This window comes from Plectrocnemia conspersa, unplaced genomic scaffold (genome assembly GCF_051122295.1).
Source record: "Plectrocnemia conspersa isolate PC_06_02 unplaced genomic scaffold, ASM5112229v1 ptg000008l, whole genome shotgun sequence".
Lineage (NCBI taxonomy): Eukaryota > Metazoa > Arthropoda > Insecta > Trichoptera > Polycentropodidae > Plectrocnemia > Plectrocnemia conspersa.
The window spans coordinates 15,589,939-15,614,221 of NW_028277172.1; the positions used below are offsets into that span (position 1 = coordinate 15,589,939).

The 24,283-nt window shown below is 34.7% G+C and overlaps 1 protein-coding gene and 1 long non-coding RNA gene across 5 annotated transcripts; both read right to left on the reverse strand.

Moving 5' to 3' along the window:
* lark (RNA-binding protein lark) lies at positions 1-1,721 on the reverse strand. 2 transcript variants are annotated; one of them, XM_088189903.1, is made up of 5 exons: positions 1,555-1,721; positions 800-1,478; positions 428-699; positions 326-367; positions 1-251 (listed from the first exon to the last, which is right to left on the reverse strand). In XM_088189903.1, exons 2-5 carry the CDS (start codon positions 1,469-1,471, stop codon positions 203-205), a joined length of 1,035 nt encoding a protein of 344 aa, XP_088046029.1. In that variant the 5' UTR covers positions 1,472-1,478; positions 1,555-1,721; the 3' UTR covers positions 1-202. The 2 variants fall into 2 exon arrangements, with proteins under 2 accessions (XP_088046029.1, XP_088046030.1); XM_088189904.1 differs by lacking the exon at positions 326-367.
* A 17,659-nt stretch (positions 1,722-19,380) lies between these two features.
* LOC148233116 (uncharacterized) lies at positions 19,381-22,260 on the reverse strand. 3 transcript variants are annotated; one of them, XR_015810369.1, is made up of 4 exons: positions 22,145-22,260; positions 21,219-21,429; positions 21,041-21,141; positions 19,381-19,812 (listed from the first exon to the last, which is right to left on the reverse strand). It is a non-coding gene; the product is annotated as an uncharacterized LOC148233116 (long non-coding RNA). The 3 variants fall into 3 exon arrangements; XR_015810370.1 differs by having other exon boundaries at positions 21,215-21,429; positions 22,145-22,244; XR_015810371.1 differs by having other exon boundaries at positions 21,210-21,429; positions 22,145-22,244.
* Positions 22,261-24,283: the final 2,023 nt, after the last annotated feature.

Consider the following 24,283-nt stretch of genomic DNA (forward strand, 5'->3'; position numbering starts at 1 on the left):
TGGTCAATCATATACATTTATTTGGAAAAAATATTTTCTACATATCTCACTTCGACGCATCTCACTTAATCAATAATTAAATACAATTAGAGTAAATAGTGTGTTTATATAGCTAGACCGATCTACGCGCGAACGAGCGGCGGCGGCGGCGTCGGGAAGGCGAGTGACCGAAAACGGGCGAATTCGCGCGATCGCCGATCGATTAATAGGGCGCGTATCTCCGAGGCGGCGACGGTCCCCTCATAGCGGGTCTGAAACATAGTCGAAAAGTTAGTCCACTCCTCTCTCGCGCGAAGGAGGGAGGGCGGGACGCGCTCCGAGTTACCTTCTATCGTCGAACGTATCGCGACTAAAGTCCTCGAACGCTCTGCAACAATAAGACACTGGTTCAGGGAACTGAACGGACGCGGTGGAGCGTGATATTTACCCGAATCCGCGAGAAATCTGCGGGCCGCCCCTCGGCGGGCTCCTCCGGCTGAACATGGAGTCGTAGGAGGATCGCATGGCGCCCATGGAGCGCGGCGCGGGCGGCATCGGAGCCATCGGCATCTGCTCGCGTCTCATCGGCGGCGCGGCGAACTCGCCCCGGCCGCCCATCGCGCCTCGGTCGCCTCCTCGGCCCCCGGCGGCGGCCGGGTAGCGGCGTTCGAACAAGTCCCGGGACGAATCGTACCGATCGTAGTACCCGTCGTACGAATCCTGCGTGTCAAAGCATCGCGACGAGCGCGCGTTATCATCATGCGACGGCTAGGCGGTAAGCGAATAGACGAGCGAGAGAGACAGAGACGAGAGACTGTACCGGGAATCCGGCCATGATGCGGTCGCGGAGGAAGGCGGGGGGCGGCGGCGGTGGCGGCGGATAGGGGTCGCGGCCGAAGGCGCGGTCGCGGAATCCGTTGCGGTCGGGCCCCACCACCTTGGGGCACTCCTTGGACCAGTGGCCGCCGCGGCCGCAGCGGTAGCACTGCTCGGGGTCGCCCATGCCGGGCTTCTGGCGCACGCGCGACGTCGACACCTGCACCTTCATACGCTGCCCGTCCACCATCATGCCGTTCAGCTCCTTGATGGCGTCGTTCACGTCGCCCGTGGCGTCCAGGTGCACGAAGCCGTAGTTGCGCACGATGTCGCACTCCACCACGGCGCCGAACTTCTGGAACAGCTCGCGCACCTCGGGCGCCCGCGTCTTGTCCGTCAGGTTGCCCACGAAGATCTTGGTGGTGGGCGTGGAGGGCGCGCGCCGCGACTTGGCCGCCTCGCATTTGATCGACTGCCCGTGCAGCGTCTGCCCGTTTAGACCCTGGATCGCCTCGCGCCCCACCGTCTCCGACTCCATGTGCACGAACCCGTAGTTGCGCACCACGTCGCACTCCACCACCGGCCCGTACTTCTCGAACAGCGGCCGCAGTTCGTTCGACGTCGTCTTCTCCGACAGGTTGCCGATGAAGATCTTGAAGGTGCCCGCGCCCGGCATGATCGGTCTGCAACACACGCACCACAGCTCAGAACTCCCGTCAATACTCACCCGTCGCCTTCCACCCTTCGCTCTTCACCCACCTCTCCGACGGCCGCTGCGAGTTCGGGACGGGCTGCGGGGGCTCCTCGAGGTCTGCCGTGGCGGACGTCTTGCGGTACGGCGTGCGCTTGCGAGGCTCCCGGCGACTCCGATCTGCAGACGCTGACGCCGCAGGAAACGGTTCTGCCAACGGACGCGGCCAAAGGTCTCGATCTCGCCGATAGCGACCATTGCCTAAAATAATAATAAAAGAAAGCAATTCAATTCAAAACTAATAACTTACGTTTATTTGGAATTTAAAATAATATAATAGGTATACAAACAATAATTACGATTTACACATGCATAATTAACAAAAGTGGCTCAGATAGCTGGCAATAATAATAATAGCTGGTTCTATACGAATTGTGTATCGAAAATTTTTGTAAATTGACACAAAATAATTTAATTTTTAGATAATATTTTTATAATTAAATGGTTGTTACATTTAATCGAAAATATTTGCATTTTCATTTGTATTTGTGTAGTGGGGTTTTGTATTGTATTATATACAATATACAATATTTTAAATGAAATAATTTTAAAAAGCTTTTACTATGTTTAAATAGGTTGAATTTTCGTTTTATCCTCCTTGCTGGACTAAATGATTAACTATCTGTAATTATTATTTTTTAACCTTTTTATAAAAAAGAACCACACATTTTTACCTATAAATTTCCAAAATTCCGTTTTTTTCCATCCCGTTCAAAATTCCTAATTTTGTTCACTACGAGCAAATAGTAGACATTTACATTCCGTCGAAAAAAAATTTTTCTTGTAGTAACACAGAATCAGAATTGACAGTTCATTAAGCGTACAAAACGTCAAAAATCAACAACAAAAAAATGTATCTTTCTCGTATAGCACTAATGCTGGGGCTACGGAATAAGCGGTTGACAACACACAAATGTATTGTGGCATATTGAAACGGCTACGAAGTGAGCGGTTACAGAGCGACGGACGGGTTGGAAGCGAAACGGAGCGACAATAAAGTAACGGCCTACGTAAGCGATCCTAGCAACCGCGATCTCGAGGCGATGCAACGCGGCTACGCTATCCTATTCTTCTGGCGGCGTACCGACCTCCTGTTCCAGCCTCCCCCAACTCCCAGCCCGGCCCCTTCGACATAGTACATTGGCCATGGACGCACGGAAGGAATTTTTATTGGAAAACTCATATCTTAAATATAAAATAATGACTAAATATATACGGCAAAGAAGTGAAACTAATATCTTATATTTAGAAAGGCATATTTATGGAGAATTTCATAATAAATTTAAAGAATTAAGGAGTCAACCGTTGAAATTTAAGGAGTATGCTCGAATGTTACCTACAACGTTCGATTATATCGCGGACGCTATAAAACCTGTTCTGCAATTGACCTCTACTAATTTCCAGCGACCTATTTCCGTTGAAGAACGATTGATGGTGACTTTAAGGTAAGAATTAGTGTATAATTGTTAATCGAAATATTCATGTGCTCAAATAAACAATAGATAATGATAGATATAGAAAACGAGAACATTATACGTTTATATTTTAGTATAATACATAGATTAGACTTTAAATATTTTTTTCAAATTTATTAAAAATGTAATATATCATTGCTGTTGTTTTTTCTAAAAAATAACATTTTAAAAATATCAATGCATATATTTCATAGAACTTTGATTTTTTTATGAAAAATTGCTAGCAACGGAAAAATTATTATTAAATTAAATATATAATAAATATTGACTGCTCCGTTAATAGTAATTCCTGCATTTGTGTCCTAAAATTCAACATATTTAATAATGATAACTTTTTTATGTGTGCTAATATTGATTTGAACCAAACGAGGTCATCGTCATTGTTATCTTGTTGATCCTGGTGAAGAACTTTCTTCTTTCTCTCAATTTCGAGAAATACTTCTAGCCTATCGTTTTTTCTTTTGCGTTTTTGTCTCATCACAGCTGTTGTCGCGGATGAAGGTAAAGACGTCTACCGTGTGATGCACGAACGACGTATTGTCAGACAGATTGACATCGACGGTAGCACTTTCAGCAGTATTTTGTACCACGTTCAAGTCCAATTCGTTTTTCGGATTAGCGTCATAGACTCCAACAAATCCATTGAATCGGGGTTTTAAAACAACTTTTAAAAATGACAGGGAGTCAAAATATGGCCACATGCCTGTATACTCCGGCTCGTTGTCAGTATCAGTTCCCAAACGAGGTTTCGGAATTTTTTAAATTTCTTTCGCGAATGTGTGTTTTTCCACTTTTTCTTAGCCTTATCACCTGAAATAAAAATACAAGAAATTAATATACTTTTTCACTATTTCAGGTACTTAGCCACGGGCATACAGTTCCGGCAACTCGCATTCTCTTTCAGAATTTCAAAATCGGCTATTTCGACAATCGTACCGGACGTTTGCAAAGCTATATGGACAACATTATTAACGAAACACATGCCCGAGCCTACAGAAGATGATTTTAAAAAAATAGCGCAATGTTTCTGGGAGAGATGGCAATTCCCGAACTGCATCGGAGGTATTGACGGGAGGCACATTTGCATAAAAAAACCCAGAAAATCTGGTTCCATGTATTACTGCTACAAATCTTTCTTTTCGATCGGATTATTAACTGTCACCGATGCAAATTATAAGTTTGTAACGGTGAACGTGGGCTCCTATGGTAAAGAAAAGGATGCAGGTGTTTTCGATGAATGCCCCTTTCGACGTGCAATAGAACTGGAAAGACTAAAAATACCCAAAGAAGAATTATTACCGGGATCCGATATCAAGGCTCCATATGTTCTCCTAGGGGATGCGGCATTTCCTCTAAAGGAATATTTAATGAGACCTTTTCCGGAAAGAACAACGACTAAAGGGGACGCTAAAGATAACTATAACTATCGACTATCTCAGGCAAGAATGGTGGTAGAATGTTCTTTTGGTTCTATAACCTCTAAATTTAGAATTCTGCATAAACCTATCGAAACCAATGTAGAAAATGCAGTACATATCGTGAAAGCCATAACTTTACTGCACAATCTTATACATGATCTTGAATCAACAAATGATGCTGAAGTTATATCTTTCCGGGATACATGCGGAAACATTTCAAGAACACCACGAGACAATTTACAAAAAAAGTTTAATGCTTCATCACGAGCAGCCGTGCAAGTGAGGGAAAATTTTAAAGTGTATTTTGAACAAAATCCTATACAAAGAATGTAAATTAGAAATAAATGTGTTATATGTACTTGCTTGTAGTACCGATTATTTTGACAACTGTCTCCCATTTACGGTATGATAATATCCGGTTGTGATAATTTTTATTTTTCTTGTCCCAAACTATAGGACGTTTTTGGATAGCACTGATTAAAATTTTTACCTTCGACGTTATAAAATTACAAACAGCACTGTGTCCACGTTGCATGCGAGAATATCGAACCAACTGATCGCATTCACTTCGTCTCGTTACGCGTCGCAATGCACCCTCGTGCGCTTGGTCACAGGCCACTTCTAGCAGCAGCGACTGTTTGTTATTTTCGCGCCGCGTCGAGGTCGCTTATGTAAGACGCTGCCTAAAAACCTTGTTAGGCAATGTGTTTTTCTTTGTTAAAATAAGTCCATGTTCTTAAAAAATGGAAATTGACAATAAGGAGTTCATTTCTGCCATTTTAGCGAAGCCAACTTTTTTGCCAACAAAGCTTGCCATTTATTGAAATACCATATTGAAAAGCTAATTAAAACTGTCGTTTGTTTGAAACAAAAATTTGCTTGAAACTGCCATTGATTAGAATACTTATTTGCTACTTCTTTAAAAAAGTCTTCTATTGGCATGTGAGTTTCTAGAACGTTCTTCCAAACAGACTCGCAAATTGTATAAACTGTCTTTTCTACTGACGCTTTACCCATTCGAAATTTGAATGCTAACACTCTAAATAATAAAAATCAGTAAAAAAATGTAATTTTTTTTATTTTTTTTTTACTCTAGTTTTCTCATTGAACAAAATTTTGAAAAACTTATAAGATCAATATCGAAAAGATTAGAAAATTTCCTGTCTCTAGATCAGACGATTCCGGAAACGAATATCAGCCTACATGGCAATATTTTAAGCAGATGGGTTTTTTAAAAAGTGAAATTTTACCAAATGAAAGTGTCGTCAATTTAAATATAATCGATGATGATAATTCTACTCAAATAACAAACACTGCGTCTCAGGTATCTATACAAAGCAGTGAACACAGCTCACAGATTGATACAGATTGTTTATACAGTCACCCACAATGTCTAGTCTCACGCAAACATTTACAAACAGAAAAATAGCTAATGACATTAGAAATGAAATGTTAGAGATAAAAAAAAGAGAATTGCTCTTTTGGAAGAGATATTCAAGAAAGTTCATATGAAGCACAAATTAAATCAGTAGATTATTACTATTTAATGAGTTTGCTACAGAAGTGTAATTAAGTTTGCAAATATATATGTGATGAAATCTTCTTACTCTCGCTACGAACATTCCATAGACTCAAAAACAGCTTGTTAGGACGTGGCACCAGTCGTTGCATAAAATTGATGGATCGCTTCCCTGCGGTAGGAATATTGCCGGTTGAGATGAAGTAGCGCAAATTTTCGTCTGAATCTTGGACGGCCTCTAACCTTAAAAAACTGACGGCTTAGATTACCTTGACTCTTAACAACATAGGTTAGTCTTTATCCCTCTCGGTAAGTAAAGCATGACTGTTGGGACAATCATCCACAATGTATCTGAAATACTACAAGGCCTGATATACACTGTCAATAATTCAGTCTTAAGCACTATCGTTTTCCTGCACTCCTTGCCAACCTTTCGACAAGGTATGCTGCGAAGTGTCCAAGTAAAGCTACTCTCACATGTTTTGCTTGCATCTGTTTCAATGTTCATTTAACCTACACGAATCACAATATGGATGTGTTATCTTTCTGTTTCATATCCTTTAGTTATCAGTTTTGAGAAGTTCTTGCTTGGTGGCTATTTCCCTGAACAAAATGCTGTGTCCCAGAAATATAACTTGTCAGCTCCATATTCACATTAAATTGCCAATAATATTGTTAAAATTAATGTATTATTAGATTTTTTGCATTTAAAAACGAAGTATTTTATAATTATAGAAAAAAATATGGCATAATATAAAACAAAATTTATTATACAAAACTTTAAAATAGACAAAAGCAAAATTAAACAAAAGGTTGATCAAGCTATCATTTAATTGTAGAAAAAATGTAGCAAAATATAAAACACAATTTATAATTTATAATTAAAGAGAAAGTATACCTATATATAAAAAGTTATCTTATAAGTTATATAATTGTAAAATAACATGTATCATAATAAAAAAACACAATTTATAGTACATAATTAAAAAATTGATAAAAGCAGAACAAAAATTGTTTCAAGCCATCTTATAGTTTCTATAGAATGTTTTTTAAACATTAAAATGTCTTAATGACCAACAATTAATTTTACTCTATATTTAATATTTGATATTTTAAGCGGCTTCCGCACGTGTAGTTTTTATTCAAGTCTTGCCTGCAGGGTATATTTTTCGCAAACTATACGGAATAGATCACTCGTACGCACGAGATTACCTGCGCAAACCGGTTTGCACAGGCAAGACCTAAGTAAAAACTGCAGGTGTGGAAGGCACTTTAAACACTGTTCATCCATTGGCGTCCAAAGGTTTTCTGTTAATAGTAAACGAGTTCCAGTAATGATAACTAGATCAATTCCAAGGGCTTAGTCCTTTTAGTCCTCTTTAGCCTCCATCTCCAATCGGTTAGTGATGCCGGAGGCCATCAACAGCATTTTCGCGACATCCACGGTCGTCAATCGTGACGACCAAACCAATCATACGTGTACAACAAATAAAGTATCGGCCACTTTTAGGATACTTCCTTGTGGGACTCCAACTCTTATTTCTTTTAATTCAGAATATTCGTTATTTTGTTTAATTCTGAATCTGTTGGAAATGTACGATTCAAGTAATTCTACATATTGCTTCGATAGTATGCTGTTTAGTTTTTGTATTGAGCCTCTGCACCATACTTTATAAAAAGCTTGAGCAACATCTAAGAAAATAGCCGAACTTGAGCCTGCTTGTTTGATAGGGTGCCTTTAAATGTAGAACTATCTGTGTAGTCTCCACAACACTATAGAAAATGGAACACTAAATATAATTGCACACTTTACAAAACACAACACTATATAAAATAGTACACTACAAATATATATAACACTGTATAATAGAACACTAAATATAATTGCACACTTTACAAAACACAACACTATATAAAATAGTACACTACAAATATATATAACACTATATAATATAACACTGTATATAATATAACACTATATCAAATAAAACATTGTATAAAATAGGACACTATGTAAAGTAGAACACTAAAATAATATAAAACACTTAACACAAGAGAACACTATATAACATAAAACACTGTATTAAATACAACACTCTATTACATATAACACTTTATGGTGCGTAGTCCTAGGAGTGGTTGATCTCGCTCTTGTGTGAATCAAATTGTCTTTCAGTGGTAATATTTATATGTGAATATAGACGATTAACATTGTGACGTTCCTTCCAACTGCGGGTAAAGTACTGCAAGTTGTAATGCCCGTAAATGATCTTCAGGGCTCTTGTGGCTGCGCGCGGCTAGTGTCAGGTCAGATTCTTCGTGCGGCTGGTGGTTTGGGAGATCCAGGACTGGTCTTCAGGACTGTCTACGAGGGAGCATATGATTTGTGGTTACTCTGAGTGGCTCCACAAGGAGCGACTCACAGGAATCACAAGTCATACGTGTATCTTTCTACTTGGTGTCTTGCACTGTCTGTGCCATGGCTGGTTGTCGCAGTGTCTGCAACGGGATGTCCGCGTGTTTGATAGGGTGCCCCTAAACGTACACCTATCTATGTGGTCGCCACAACACTATATAAAATATAGCACTATATATTATTAAACACTAAAAAATAGAACACTATATAATATTACACTGTATATAATAAAACACTATATAAAATATAACACTATCCAAAATGGAACACTATATATATATTAGAACACTATATATATATAATAAAACACTATACACAATAACACTATACCATATACAACACCATATAAAATGGAACACAGCATTATATAGAATACTTTATAAAAAAGAACACTGTTTAAAATAGGACACTATATACAATAACACACAATACATATAATAGATAAAAGCATAGCATCTTATAAATAGAAAAATACATATGGCATATTAATTAAAACACAAGTAATAGCACAGAATTTAAAAAAAACAGATAAAAGCAAAGCAAAAAGTGTATGAAGACATCTAATAAATAGCATAAATTTTGCATAACATGAAACACACTTTATAGTACATAATTTAAAAAATCATAATAGCAAAGCAAAAAGTGTATGAAGACATCTTATAAATATCATAAATTTTGCAACCCATAAAACACAATTTTTAGTACATAATTTATAATATAATAATAGCAGAGCTAAAAGTGTGAGAAAACATTTTATAGTTATAGAAAAATATAGAATAATATAAAACACATATTATAAACATAATTAAAAATTAACAATAGCAGCGCAAAATCATAACATGCTAAAAAATGGTAAATTAAAAAAACAAAATTTATAATTATGTATGGAAACTTAAAAAATAAAATAAATACAAACATAATTTAAAAAATCATAATAGCAAAGCAAAAAGTGTATGAAGACATCTTATAAATATCATAAATTTTGCAACCCATAAAACACAATTTTTAGTACATAATTTATAATATAATAATAGCAGAGCTAAAAGTGTGAGAAAACATTTTATAGTTATAGAAAAATATAGAATAATATAAAACACATATTATAAACATAATTAAAAATTAACAATAGCAGCGCAAAATCATAACATGCTAAAAAATGGTAAATTAAAAAAACAAAATTTATAATTATGTATGGAAACTTAAAAAATAAAATAAATACAAATGAATGAATTAAACGTAAAACACTATATAAAAAAAACACTATATATAATTACAAATTTTTTAAAATTTAACACTTTATAAAATAGTACACTACAAATATATATATAACACTATATAAAATAACACTGTATAAATTATAACACTATACACAAGAAAACATTATATAAAATAGAAAACAATATAACATAACACACTGTATTAAATACATCACTCTATTAAAAATAACACTTTAGCGTTCGTAGTCCTAGGGGTGGTTGATCTTGCTCTTGTGTGAATCAAAGTAGACTTTCCTTGGTAATATTTACGTGTGACAATAGACGATTAGCGGCGTGACGTTCCTTCCTACTGCGGTTTAAGTACTGCAAGTTGTAATGCCTGTGAAGGATCTTCAGGGCTCTTGTGGCTGCGCGCGGCTAGTGTCAGGTCAGATTCTTCGTGCGGCTGGTGGTTTGGAAAATCCAGGACTGGTCGTCAGGTCTGTCTACGAGGGCGCGTATGACTTGTGGTTACTCTAAGTGGCTCCACAAGGAGCCACTCACAGAAATCACAAGTCATACGTGTATCTTTCTCCATGGTGTCTCGCACTGTCCGTGCGATGGCTGGTTGTCTCAGAGTCTGCCACGGGATGTCTGCTTGTTTGATAGGGTGCCTTTAAATGTAGAACTATCTGTGTAGTCTCCACAACGCTATAGAAAATGGAACACTAAATATAATTACACACTTTACAAAACACAACACTATATAAAATAGTACACTACAAATATATATAACACTATATAATATAACACTGTTTATAATATAACAATATATCAAATAAAACATTTTATAAAATAGGACACTATATAAAGTAGAACACTAAAATAATATAAATCACTTAACACAAGAGAACACTATATAACATAAAACACTGTATTAAATACTACACTCTATTACATATAACACTTTATGGTGCGTAGTCCTAGGAGTGGTTGATCTCGCTCTTGTGTAAATCAAAGTAGTCTTTCAGTGGTAGTATTTATATGTGACAATAGACGATTAACGGCGTGACGTTTCTTCCAACTGCGGTTAAAGTACTGCAAGTTGTAATGCCCGTAGATGACCTTCAAGGCTCCTGTGGCTGAGCGCGGCTAGTTTCAGGACAGATTTTTTGTGAGGCTGCTGGTTTGGGAGATCCAGGACTGGTCTTCAGGACTGTCTACGAGGGAGCGTATGATTTGTGGTTACTCTGAGTGGCTCCACAAGGAGCGACTCACAGGAATCACAAGTCATACGTGTATCTTTCTACTTGGTGTCTTGCACTGTCTGTGCCATGGCTGGTTGTCGCAGTGTCTGCAACGGGATGTCTGCGTGTTTGATAGGGTGCCCCTAAATGTACACCTATCTATGTGGTCGCCACAACACTATATAAAATATAGCACTATATATTATTAATCACTTTAAAAAATAGAACACTATATAATATTACACTGTATATAATAAAACACTATATAAAATATAACACTATCCAAAATGGAACACTATATATATATTAGAACACTATATATATATATATATATTATAAAACACTATACACAATAACACTATACCATATACAACACTATATAAAATGGAACACAGCATTATATAGAATACTTTATAAAAAAGAACACTGTTTAAAATAGGACACTATATACAATAAAACACAATACATATAATAGATAAAAGCATAGCATCTTATAAATAGAAAAATACATATGGCATATGTTTTAAAACACAAGTAATAGCACAGAATTAAAAAAAAAACAGATAAAAGCGAAGCAAAAAGTGTATGAAGACATCTTATAAATAGCATAAATTTTGCATAACATGAAACACACTTTATAGTACATAATTTAAAAAATCATAATAGCAAAGCAAAAAGTGTATGAAGACAAGTTATAAATATTATAAATTTTGCATAACATAAAACACAATTTTTAGTACATAAATTATAATATAATAATAGCAGAGCAAAAAGTGTGAGAAAACATTTTATAGTTACAGAAAAATATAGAATCATATAAAACACATATTATAAACATAATTTAAAATTAACAATAGCAGCGCCAAATCATAACATGCTAAAAAATGGTAAATTAAAAAAACACAATTTATAATTATGTACAGAAAATTAAAAAATTAAATAAATACATATGAATGAATTAAACGTAAAACACTATATAAAAAAAAACACTATATATAATTACACATTTTTTTAAATTTAACACTTTAGAAAATAGTACACTACAAATATATATATATAACACTATATAATATAACACTGTATAAATTATAACACTATACACAAGAGAACATTATATAAAATAGAACACTATATAACATAACACAATGTATTAAATACACCACTCTATTAAATATAACACTTTAGCGTTCGTAGTCCTAGGGGTGGTTGATCTTGCTCTTGTGTAAATCAAAGTAGACTTTCCTTGGTAATATTTACATGTGACAATAGACGATTAACGGCGTGACGTTCCTTCCTACTGCGGTTTAAGTACTGCAAGTCGTAATGCCCGTAGATGATCTTCAGGGCTCTTGTGGCTGCGCGCGGCTAGTGTCAGGTCAGATTCTTCGTGTGGCTGGTGGTTTGGAAAATCCAGGACTGGTCGTCAGGTCTGTCCACGAGGGCGCGTATGACTTGTGGTTACTCTGAGTCGCTCCACAAGGAGCCACTCACAGAAATCACAAGTCATACGTGTATCTTTCTCCATGATGTCTCGCACTGTCTGTGCGATGGCTGGTTGTCTCAGAGTCTGCCACGGGATGTCTGCTTGTTTGATAGGGTGTCTTTAAATGTAAAACTATCTGTGTAGTCTCCACAACACTATAGAAAATGGAACACTAAATATAATTACACACTTTACAAAACACAACACTATATAAAATAGTACACTACAAATATATATATAACACTATATAATATAACACTGTATAAATTATAACACTATACACAAGAGAACATTATATAAAATAGAACACTATATAACATAACACACTGTATTAAATACACCACTCTAATAAATATAACACTTTAGCGTTCGTAGTCCTAGGGGTGGTTGATCTTGCTCTTGTGTGAATCAAAGTAGACTTTCCTTGGTAATATTTACATGTGACAATAGACGATTAACGGTGTGACGTTCCTTCCTACTGCAGTTTAAGTACTGCAAGTTGTAATGCCCGTAGATGATCTTCAGGGCTCTTGTGGCTGCGCGCGGCTAGTGTCAGGTCAGATTCTTCGTGCGGCTGGTGGTTTGGAAAATTCAGGACTGGTCGTCAGGTCTGTCTACGAGGGCGCGTATGACTTGTGTTTACTCTGAGTCGCTCCACAAGGAGCCACTCACAGAAATCACAAGTCATACGTGTATCTTTCTCCATGGTGTCTCGCACTGTCTGTGCGATGGCTGGTTGTCTCAGAGTCTGCCACGGGATGTCTGCTTGTTTGATAGGGTGCCATTAAATATAGAACTATCTGTGTAGTCTCCACAACATTATAGAAAATGGAACACTAAATATAATTACACACTTTACAAAACACAACACTATTTAAAATAGTACACTACAAATATATATAACACTATAATATAACACTGTATAAATTATAACACTATACACAAGAGAACATTATATAAAATAGAACACTATATAACATAACACACTGTATTAAATACACTACTCTATTAAATATAACACTTTAGCGTTCGTAGTCCTAGGGGTGGTTGATCTTGCTCTTGTGTGAATCAAAGTAGACTTTCCTTGGTAATATTTACATGTGACAATAGACGATTAACGGCGTGACGTTCCTTCCTACTGCAGTTTAAGTACTGCAAGTTGTAATGCCCGTAGATGATCTTCAGGGCTCTTGTGGCTGCGCGCGGCTAGTGTCAGGTCAGATTCTTCGTGCGGCTGGTGGTTTGGAAAATTCAGGACTGGTCGTCAGGTCTGTCTACGAGGGCGCGTATGACTTGTGTTTACTTTGAGTCGCTCCACAAGGAGCCACTCACAGAAATCACAAGTCATACGTGTATCTTTCTCCATGGTGTCTCGCACTGTCTGTGCGATGGCTGGTTGTCTCAGAGTCTGCCACGGGATGTCTGCTTGTTTGATAGGGTGCTATTAAATGTAGAACTATATGTGTAGTCTCCACAACACTATAGAAAATGGAACACTAAATATAATTACACACTTAACAAAACACTTCACTATATAAAATAGTACAATACAATATATTTAACACTATATAATATAACACTGTATATAATATAACACTATATCAAATAAAACATTGTATAAAATAGGACACTATATAAAGTAGAACACTAAAATAATATAAAACACTTAACACAAGAGAACACTATATAACATAAAACACTGTATTAAATTCAACTCTCTATTACATATAACACTTTATGGTGCATAGTCCTAGGAGTGGTTGATCTCGCTCTTGTGTGAATCAAAGTAGTCTTTCGGTGGTAGTATTTATATGTGACAATAGACGATTAACGGCGTGACGTTTCTTCCAACTGCGGTTAAAGTACTGCAAGTTGTAATGCCCGTAGATGATCTTCAAGGCTCTTGTGGCTGAGCGCGGCTAGTTTCAGGTCAAATTTTTTGTGAGGCTGCTGGTTTGGGAGATCCAGGACTGGTCTTCAGGACTGTCTACGAGGGAGCGTATGATTTGTGGTTACTCTGAGTGGCTCCACAAGGAGCGACTCACAGGAATCACAAGTCATACGCGTATCTTTCTACTTGGTGTCTTGCACTGTCTGTGCCATGGCTGGTTGTCGCAGTGTCTGCAACGGGATGTCTGCGTGCTTGATAGGGTGCCCTTAAACGTACACCTATCTATGTGGTCGCCACAACACTATATAAAATATAGCACTATATATTATTAATTACTTTAAAAAATAGAACACTATATAATATTACACTGTATATAATAAAACACTATATAAAATATAACACTATCCAAAACGGAACACTATATATATATTAGAACACTGTATATATAATAAAACACTATACACAATAACACTATACCATTTACAACAATATATAAAATGGAACACAGCATTATATAGAATAATTTATAAAAAAGAACACTGTTAAAAATAGGACACTATATACAATAAAACACAATACATATAATAGATAAAAGCATAGCATCTTATAAATAGAAAAATACATATGGCATATGTTTTAAAACACAAGTAATAGCACAGAATTAAAAAAAACAGATAAAAGCAAAGCAAAAAATGTATGAAGACATCTTATAAATAGCATAAATTTTGCATAACATGAAACATACTTTATAGTACATAATTTAAAAAATCATAATAGCAAAGCAAAAAGTGTATGAAGACATCTTATAAATATCATAAATTTTGCATAACATAAAACACAATTTTTAGTAAAGCATAACAAAAGCGCAAAAGCATAACATGTTATTAAATGGTAATTAAAAAAATATAATCTATAATTATGTACCGAAAATTTAAATTAAAATTATGATTATTAAATTGTGGTTTATAGTACAAATGTTAAAAATAAACTAAAAAAATATGAATTAAATAAACGTCAAAGAATTAATCAAATGTATTCGTGTTTTAGAAATAATTTTATCTTGTTAGAACACAAAATTGGGTTCGATTCTTTATTATGCATTCATAGCTTCAAGTCATGGTTAGGGGCTTAGATCTCACATTTTTCGTACTACACCTAAGTGGGATTTTCGAAAAATTTCTATGTAGTCGCTTATAGCATAGCTGCTAATGTTTTATAGCACCTTAAGACTATTTTTATAGCAATCATAAGGAAGTAGAAGAAACAAATTAACGCACTTTTTTTGGTAATATTTGCTAATTTTCTGCGGTTTCTATTTATTCAACTGCGAAATGTTAATAATTGATTTGCGGTTAAATTATCAATGAAAAGCTTTTAAAAACAAACAATTTTGCCGTAAATATTCTAAAGCAAAATTTACGATATTAATGAAACAAGTACACATAGGAAATAAAATAACGAGATTTTGAAAATCAGTTGTTTGTTTAAAATACCTATTAATAATAAGCAGATAAGTTTTAAACGCATAATGAAGAATCAAATCAGATTTTGTGTTCTCACATGATAAAATTATTTCTATATAACGTATATATTCAACCAGGGCCGGCCCGAGGGGCAGGCAGTACAGGCGATCGCCTGGGGCGCTAGATTTTGTGGGGCGCCGTGATACCAAATAAAGGCGCAATATTCACTTAAAATTATCAAACAATATTGTTAAGGAATATAATCTGATATTAGTTTTTATACACTACTGTGTACTCTTTAAATTATTTCACACGTAAAAAATCACAACAAAAAATAAATTATAAATTCTTAAATACCCACAATCGTAAAAAAGAGCATGTTGTGAAATATAATATATTATTTACTTAATTTGAATTATATTTTTGCGCTCATCAAGTATTAATAGGGGGGGGGGGGGGTGCGCAAATTTAGTTTTTGCCTGGGGCGCCAAATAACCTAGGGCCGGCCCTGTATTCAACTACTTGTTCGGCGTGTTGGCTATATGCGGATTATTTAGCGATCTATACCTGCTCATCAAGCAGGAAAATGCTCGCCAAAGGACTAGAAAACGGATTGCAGCAACTGGGCAACTTATATAGCAAGTGGAAGATAAAAATAAATTGCGGTAAAATAGACTCATGTTCTCTCGTAAAACAAGAGAGACTCTCCTGTGACGAATAAAAATGAACGGCGAGGCAATTTCCTATGAAAAATCAGTCAAACACCCCGGGTTGGCTTGAATTGTCGTCTAAATTGGAGAAAACAAGTTGAAGCAATAAGTAAAAACTAATCTCAGCCATTTCAGCAACTGCTCCAATTTTTCGAATAATAAGCGGTCTCGGTAGCAAAATTAAACAATTGTTACATAAATCCATTGTTACATAAGTCCAGCATATCCCATAGCTCCTTCTACATAATAGGTATTTTGCAAAACAAGTGCTTGATAATCGCCTTATTTGCCCACCCTAAAAATAGCGTAAAGGAACTTCACTTGCCAAGTGAACGTTTAAAAATAATAAAGGACTTTTGTCATAGAAAGACATTTGACCTCTAAAAGATTTTAAAATGCAGAAAGATAAATACCACTTCTCTCACTGATCTCCCTAAATACAACCTTAATAACTTACCGTTCAGCTATAAGTAGAGGCGGTCGGTGAAAAATTGCGTCTCAGTCGCACAATCACAAATAACCGTGCTGACGCGTGCGTATGCTCTCTCTGTCACACGCATGTATCAGCACGGTGTTTTTGTGATCATGCAGCTGATACACAATGTTTCACCGGCCACCACTGGATATAAGCATAAGCTACTAAACTAAGGTGACCAGAATTTGAAAATATCAAAGAAGGACACTAAAAATAAAAAGGCCATATTGAAAATATAAAAAAAAATCGGCCATTTTCTTAAATGTCGATCTTTTGATAAAGTAAGGCACAGAGGCTTAATTAAAAAAACTAAACAGCATACTACCGAAGCAATATGTAGAATTACTTGAATCAAACATTTTCAACAGATTACTTAGAATTAAACAAAATAACGAATATTGTGAATTAAATAAAACAAGAGCTGGAGTTCCACAAGGAAGTGTCATAACGCCGATATTCTATTTGTTGTACGCGTATGATTTACCACAAATAGAGAATGTCACAATTGCAACATTCGCTGATAATACAGCAATCATGGCAGTGGGGAAATAAATAGCAAATACTATCGAAAAACTTCACCAAGCCGCTGATAGGATCACCAATTAGAGTTGAATGAATTAAAATCGGTACATATCAACCTCACTAATAAAAATATAACTAATTAATTACGAATTTTCATAAACGGCAACACTATCCCTTTTGGAAACACAGCTAAATATCTTGGCATGACCTTGCACACCAATATGCAGTGAAAGGAACATATAAAAAAGGAAAAAGAAGAACTTGAAATAAAATATAGAAAGCTATATTGGCTTATGGGAATAACCTCCAAACTATAAATATACAATCAACTGCTAAGACTAGTTTGGGTCTACAGCATATGCCAAACAATGCCATATTAAAATGATTAAGAAAATTCAAGTGTTCGCGATCAAGACATACATCGTGACCTGTGTCGATGACGTCGATAGTGCTATAAAACGTTTAGCAGCTCAACATGAAACGAGGTTCCAACGGTACGTCAACATCGAGGCAACAAACTCCTTAATGTGGACAACTTAAAAAGAAAGCTGAAAAGGACCAAGCACTTCGAACTGGTCTAGTTATCATTACTTGAACTCATTTGATTGTGTAGTGTAGAACAGAAAACTTTTAAGCTCCAATGGGTGAAAATAATGTTTAAAATATATAATAAAATTAATTGTTGGTCATAAAAACCAGTTTTAATGTTTATAAAAAAAATTAAAATTTTTATTCGAGGGGGACAAAGAAGGACAAATTGTTATGAGAGCTAAAATAAGTAATTTAATAAAAATTTCTGTTCAAAAACCATCTCGGGATTTTTTATTTGAGGAGGATAAAGGAGGACAGATAGCTATGAGAGTTAAAAAAGAAAGAAAAGGGTCAATTCGGAAATTTGTTTACAGGACAGCATTTTTTATGACAATCCTCAAAGGAGGACGTCTGATCACCTTACCTATACATGAATTAAGAAACGAACCGCCCGAGAAGTTTAATGATCTGCATTCAGGTGTTAACTGCTGTGATATCTGCAAGTCCCCGGAGAAAGTGGAGGCGTCAAATTTTCGGTTTAAAATTCGCCCAGGAATCGTCCGCCGCTAGATCCCGCATTCAACATTGAACCAAAAATGCCATGTAGACATTTTCGTGCGAGCTCATTTATTGGTATAATTGTAAATACTGTTAATTAGTTAAAATTGTATTCAAAATCTTTTTCGATGATTCGCCGAAATTACGTAAAAGTGCAATTTTTTTTTTTAAATCTTTAAATTAAAAATAACAGATCTGCAAGAAGGTTTTTGTCAACTTTTCCTTTATAAATAATGAATTAGCCTAATATATTACACTAGACTAAGATAATAATTTTAAGAAACTGAAAATGTTGTAGATTTAAGTAATAACTTAATAAATTATAAATATGTATTATACAACAAAATTCAAGTAAATTTACTAACAAATAATTTTTTTTTTAACGATGAGATGTATTGAGGAATTTTTACAAACTGCTTCATTAAAACAAAATAATTACTTTTGTATTAAAAAAAATAAAAGTTGTCAGTCGTATTGTTACACAAATTAATATTTGGTACAAGTCTGTTGTTTTCTAAATATGTGCTGCTCTAAATCAAAAATAAAAAAATTACATAATAAAATGTTGGTTTCATTTTGTATAAATATAATTAATAAAACGCATTCTATAACTAGTAAAATTCTGGTAAAAATAATGGACTGGTTACCATTAATAATATCAAATATAAAACCCCGCACAAAAGACATCTTTAAAAGTATTCTAAATATTTTAAAACCATGAAATCTTAATAACTACAAATTAAAATAAATATTGATTCTAATTTGTACTTAAAAAAAACTGGAACAAAGTTAATAAAAAGGCTTATCCCGCTGTTCAGCATTGGTAACATACATGTAAAGCATTAACATGCTTTACGTTGCTTAAATGAGGAGTTGGGGATTTTAGGAGGGGAATTTAAATGTTCCTGAATATATATATATACTGAATGCTCCACTTAATTCGATACACTTTATTCTGCGATAAGTTAACTGAAGTAAATAAATATTGTTGTATCATAGAATAATTATTCTGTAACCCAACTATACCAATATTTACAATAATTTTTCCTAGATAACTTGCAACATTAAAAGGAGATGACACTATTACATATGAAGGGGGGGGGGGATAGGTGCATGGAGCAAAAAAAGGTTGATAAATATTGCTCCGATGCATTAGCTTAATTTAATTTATTCTTTATTGTTATTACTTCCTTAATATTTATTATATTTGTATATAATTTACACTGAACAATCTAGTTATTTTGCAAAGTGGTAGTGGTGTCGATTTTGTAAATATAATCTTTGGATACTCATTTATATGTGTATTGCGAAAGCAGTGTAGAGGTCTTCTCCGAGATGTCGGCGACATTGCAATGGTCGATACTGAAATAATTAATCAAAGTTAAATACAGTAGAAAATATAAATATAATAAAATCTATATACACACATATTCAATCCTTTCTGGTAAAATAAATTTTATTTTTTGAATATTTGATGAGCATTTAATGTGACTTAAATATTGTGCCAAGATTTCTGGGTAATGAGATAATGAAATAATAAGTAGAATTCACGTTGCTAATTTTATTAGCAAAAAATTATAAGAAATCATTTAAGACATTTTCTACATGTAAAATTTGAAATTATATACAGTAGTAAATCGCACAAAATTCGAGATGGCAAATTTTGGATAGACTACTATGATCAACCCTCGGTTGTACACACTCACTATTGTGACATGAGAGAATGCCCAGATGACAACATTAATCTATATACTTTTTTTACCTTCAATAAAGCTTTAAATTATATTAAAATTTGAGCACTTTTTACTCTTAAAGAATATTTATTTAAACAATGAACTTTTAAAAAATAATTCACTACATTGTGTCTTTTCTATAATCTTACATACAGGAATATTTGTATAAGTATATTACACAATATAAGTATATTAAAAATGGAAAAAAGTAATGACGAAAAGATGGACATTATCCTCCAGGTGTAATTCAGCTGAATTAGCGACGTCACACTTGCACGGGTGAATATGAAACCTTTACTAAGTGAAAAAGTATTATATGATGCATAAATTATAAAAAACTCCACCAAACTCTTGCTTTCAGGAAAATACGGCAAACATTTTCAACTAGATGGGTGACAATAGTCAGTATCAAGTTCCATGTACTTGATTCTCATTTTACAATTCCTACTTTGTTCTGAATTTCTTTTCCAAAATTTAACTAGTCAATTCCACTAAATCGGGGCAGCTGCTTAACTACGTTTTAATTGTTAATTATTATGAATTTTCTATACTGTACTATATCAATATCACTTTTATTTTCAACTTTGTTAAGGGTTACAGAATATATAATATTTTTTTCAAAAATTTATATATTTTTATAGCTTTATTGATTATTTCATTTTCTATATAAATATTTATACTTATTAATTACGTACTATTTTTCTGTAATTTAAATCTTGGTTCAGGAATATTATAAAATTCAAGAGAAACATTAATTTTTTAATTTTACCATAAACTATATTTTCCAATTAAGCGGAATCGACTGTATAAAGATAAATACTGCTCTTAACTAAGAATAATTATAATAGGTGGTATACCTTCTTCAGGGATGAGTCCACTAACAAATATTGCTGCTGGTTCTTTGAATCGTATTCCATGTTTGTTTCGTTCCAATGTCATTCCCCCCCAAATTTATCTTCTGAAATTTAGTAAAAATACAAGTTAAAAGTTGTATCTCCTTAACATATGATATACTCACTGGAAGACCTTACTGACCACTCCATCTACTTCTTACTCATTATAGTTTTGGCTGCCCTACTGAAACTGTTGGCTTCAGCCCTTACAATGACTGACAATTTGACAGTCATAGTTACTTTGCTTTTTACAGGCTTGGGAATCAGCATTGTCGGTTTTTGGTGGTTTGTCTTGATGATGCTTCTGGCGACGCGCCATCCCTCAAACTTATTAGATTTGGTATAAATTTATTCTGAGGATAAAAAAGTAGAAGACTTAGTGTATTTACCATTATAAATTTAATTTGTTTAAATATCCATAGATTTGAATAGGATTCCATTAAGAATATTTTTCTCCCAGCCCATACGTACATTTAAAATTTTTAAAAAGGTCAGTTTATTATCGTTGACATTGTTTATCAACGATAAAGCGTTCAACAATGGAACTATTGCAAAATGCAAATTAAGATTAATTTACACGAAATAAGAGATGGACGACATGAAACAAAATGGCACCCGCGCTATTTTCTGGCGGCGGTTTTTTCACACAAATTAATTCATTATATAGCCAATAACTTGTTAATAACCCGAAGAGCATAATTTAAGTGTCGATGTTAGTTCATGTCCAATTATTATCGTGAAATCTATAAAAATACAAGCGCATGAAATAAAATTGCATCGCCGCCATTTTATCTTCATGTGCGTCGTTTGAAAATTACAAAATTACAAAGATTTTGCAGGTTACACGCAAAGGGATGCGACGGTGATTGTGCTTACGTGTCTTAACACGTATCGTGCCCTTTTAGTCAATGTCTACATTAAGTCGTTTTGTGATAAAAACGCGAGAAATATTAGCGACCTTGAAAAATTTAACGGCAAACCGTTGAATTTGAATTCCTGCGACAATGGCGTAAGTGAACTGCGTTTATAAGACTACAAAGAATGCGGAGGTAGTTTTTAAAAGCTAACCTGGTAAACTATGTAAGCAGGTCCTTCCTTATCTCGAATAATGCCGGAAGAAGACTGCACTTCCGCCGAAGACGAAAATTGTCTACAGTTCGAAAGTTCATTGCTCTCGTGCGCGTAATTAACCGTTTCGCCAGTTTGTTTTTTCCCGAAAATTAAAAAAAAAGCAAATTGTTTATATAACATTTTAAAAATTCAAATATTATTTTTACTTCCTAAAAATGTACAATTATATTATTATTACAATTTAAAATTTTAATGTATGAATTTAACTAATGATTATGAACTACTATCCGTTGCGTTTGCTACGTAAATACATTTTAAAAATAAAACAGATTAGGTCAGAACAGTGAACACCACATAAATAACTCTCTGCAACGTATCTACTTAAAAGGATGATTATATAAATGGCCCAGAATATTTTATTACATAAATGGTTTAAATATTTTGACTAACGCTCTTTCGATTACACCTAACCAGTTTAAATTTTAAAACGTATTTATGTAGCAAAAAGTTCGTAGCCGTTAGGGAAAAACCAAAAAAAATGCTCATAAACATTATTTTTTAGCGTAGGGCCGATATTCTTTATAAGTACCTTAACCCTTTGACTGCGGATGACACCTATAGATGTCATTAATAAAATCGCCAGTATGCATTGGGCACCTAAAGTTGTCATGAATTTTTGTGCCTTGTAATATGTTTTTTGTATAATTTAAGCTTAAAAACACTTTATTTAATGAAATATTATTTAAATAATTTATGGCATATTGAGGTGCAAAATAACTAAAAATTACTCAAAAATACCAACCGCGGACAAAGGCTTAATGTTTATTAACAAAAAAAAAAACATAAAATTCATTACAATTTTACAATTACTTTTTATGAAAATCATTTGAAAGTTACAACTTTCAAATGATTTTTAACGTACACGTTACATTGACGAAGACTTGTCTCAAAAAAAATTTCATATCAAACTCAGATAAATAGAAACTAGTAATCCAAGTATTATTTGTCATGATTACAAGTAATAAAAAATACACAAATAACATCACTCAAGACTAGCGAGACTACATTACACGGGCCGAAATCCTCGACGCCTCCCAGTGGTACTCCTGACAATTGTTGCAGACTGTGAGGCGTAGTCCTGTCTTTTTCTTGGCTTGGTTGAAGAAGCACAGCATCGTTTCCTGGTCGCATCATAAGATTCCCTATCGAGCTCGACGGTTTACCGTTACATTCTAATTAGAATCCACTACTATTTGCCTCTCAGCCATACACCGTGGGGCTGTTACTCTGCGTTTCTAAAGAAATATTTACTATTTTATTTTTATTATACAATAATGCTCTTTTCTTATAATAAATATAAATATTTTATTGCTTTTGGAAACAACAATAGTAGAAACATATATAATAATGACTATAATAATTATATTTATTTAAAAGATCGTTAAAATTCTGGGAAAAATTTAAAAAATCAGATACATAAGTAGCAAAATTATGGAATGAAGTTAGTGGTATTGTAGATTAATCAAATTGATTCATTTAACAATCCAGGACTGACACCGAGCCCCTAGAACTAAAAGTGAGAGTGGTGTCGCATACAACGAAGAAAGAGATAAAGCATGCTATTTCGTGTAACGGTACTTCGTCCAGATGACATGGGAATCTTATGGAGCTTCCCGGTCTCATATGAAAAGATCGGATTTCAGGTCTCAACTGTGAGGTGAACTTTCGAATCATCGTTGGCTCAATAGAAGAGCTTCTGAAATATCTACCAACTTTCCGAAACACATATTTATTTATTACCGTCGATTTTCCTACAAGTGACGTCACTAGAGATATATTTTTAGTACAAAATGTATATTTTGTATGCCTAAGGCCACCAAGAGAAAAATCGAGCCCCGGTGCATGCTGTTGCTGCCCCCCCCCCCCTCTTGAAACATTTGAGTGACATCTAAAATATAATATTAAAAGACTCAAAGTTCGCACAATTATACACTTTATCCTATAAACAAAAAGTGGTGATCCCTACGTGATTAAGGAAGACAAAGACGGCTCCAAAATGGTAACCCGCCTACATAACCTTCTGATATCACCAGGGTGGCACTTGCATTGGCAACAATGTGCCAGACGAGGTAGCGG

Bases quoted from the DNA above. Each gene is read 5' to 3' on its own strand.
- lark (XM_088189903.1), bottom strand. From the start codon at position 1,471: ATGCCGGGCGCGGGCACCTTCAAGATCTTCATCGGCAACCTGTCGGAG. The intron at 700-799 runs GTACAGTCTCTC...TTTGACACGCAG, and splicing joins GCATCATGGCCGGATTCCCG to GATTCGTACGACGGGTACTA. The intron at 252-325 runs GTAACTCGGAGC...ACTATGTTTCAG, and splicing joins GATACGTTCGACGATAGAAG to ACCCGCTATGAGGGGACCGT.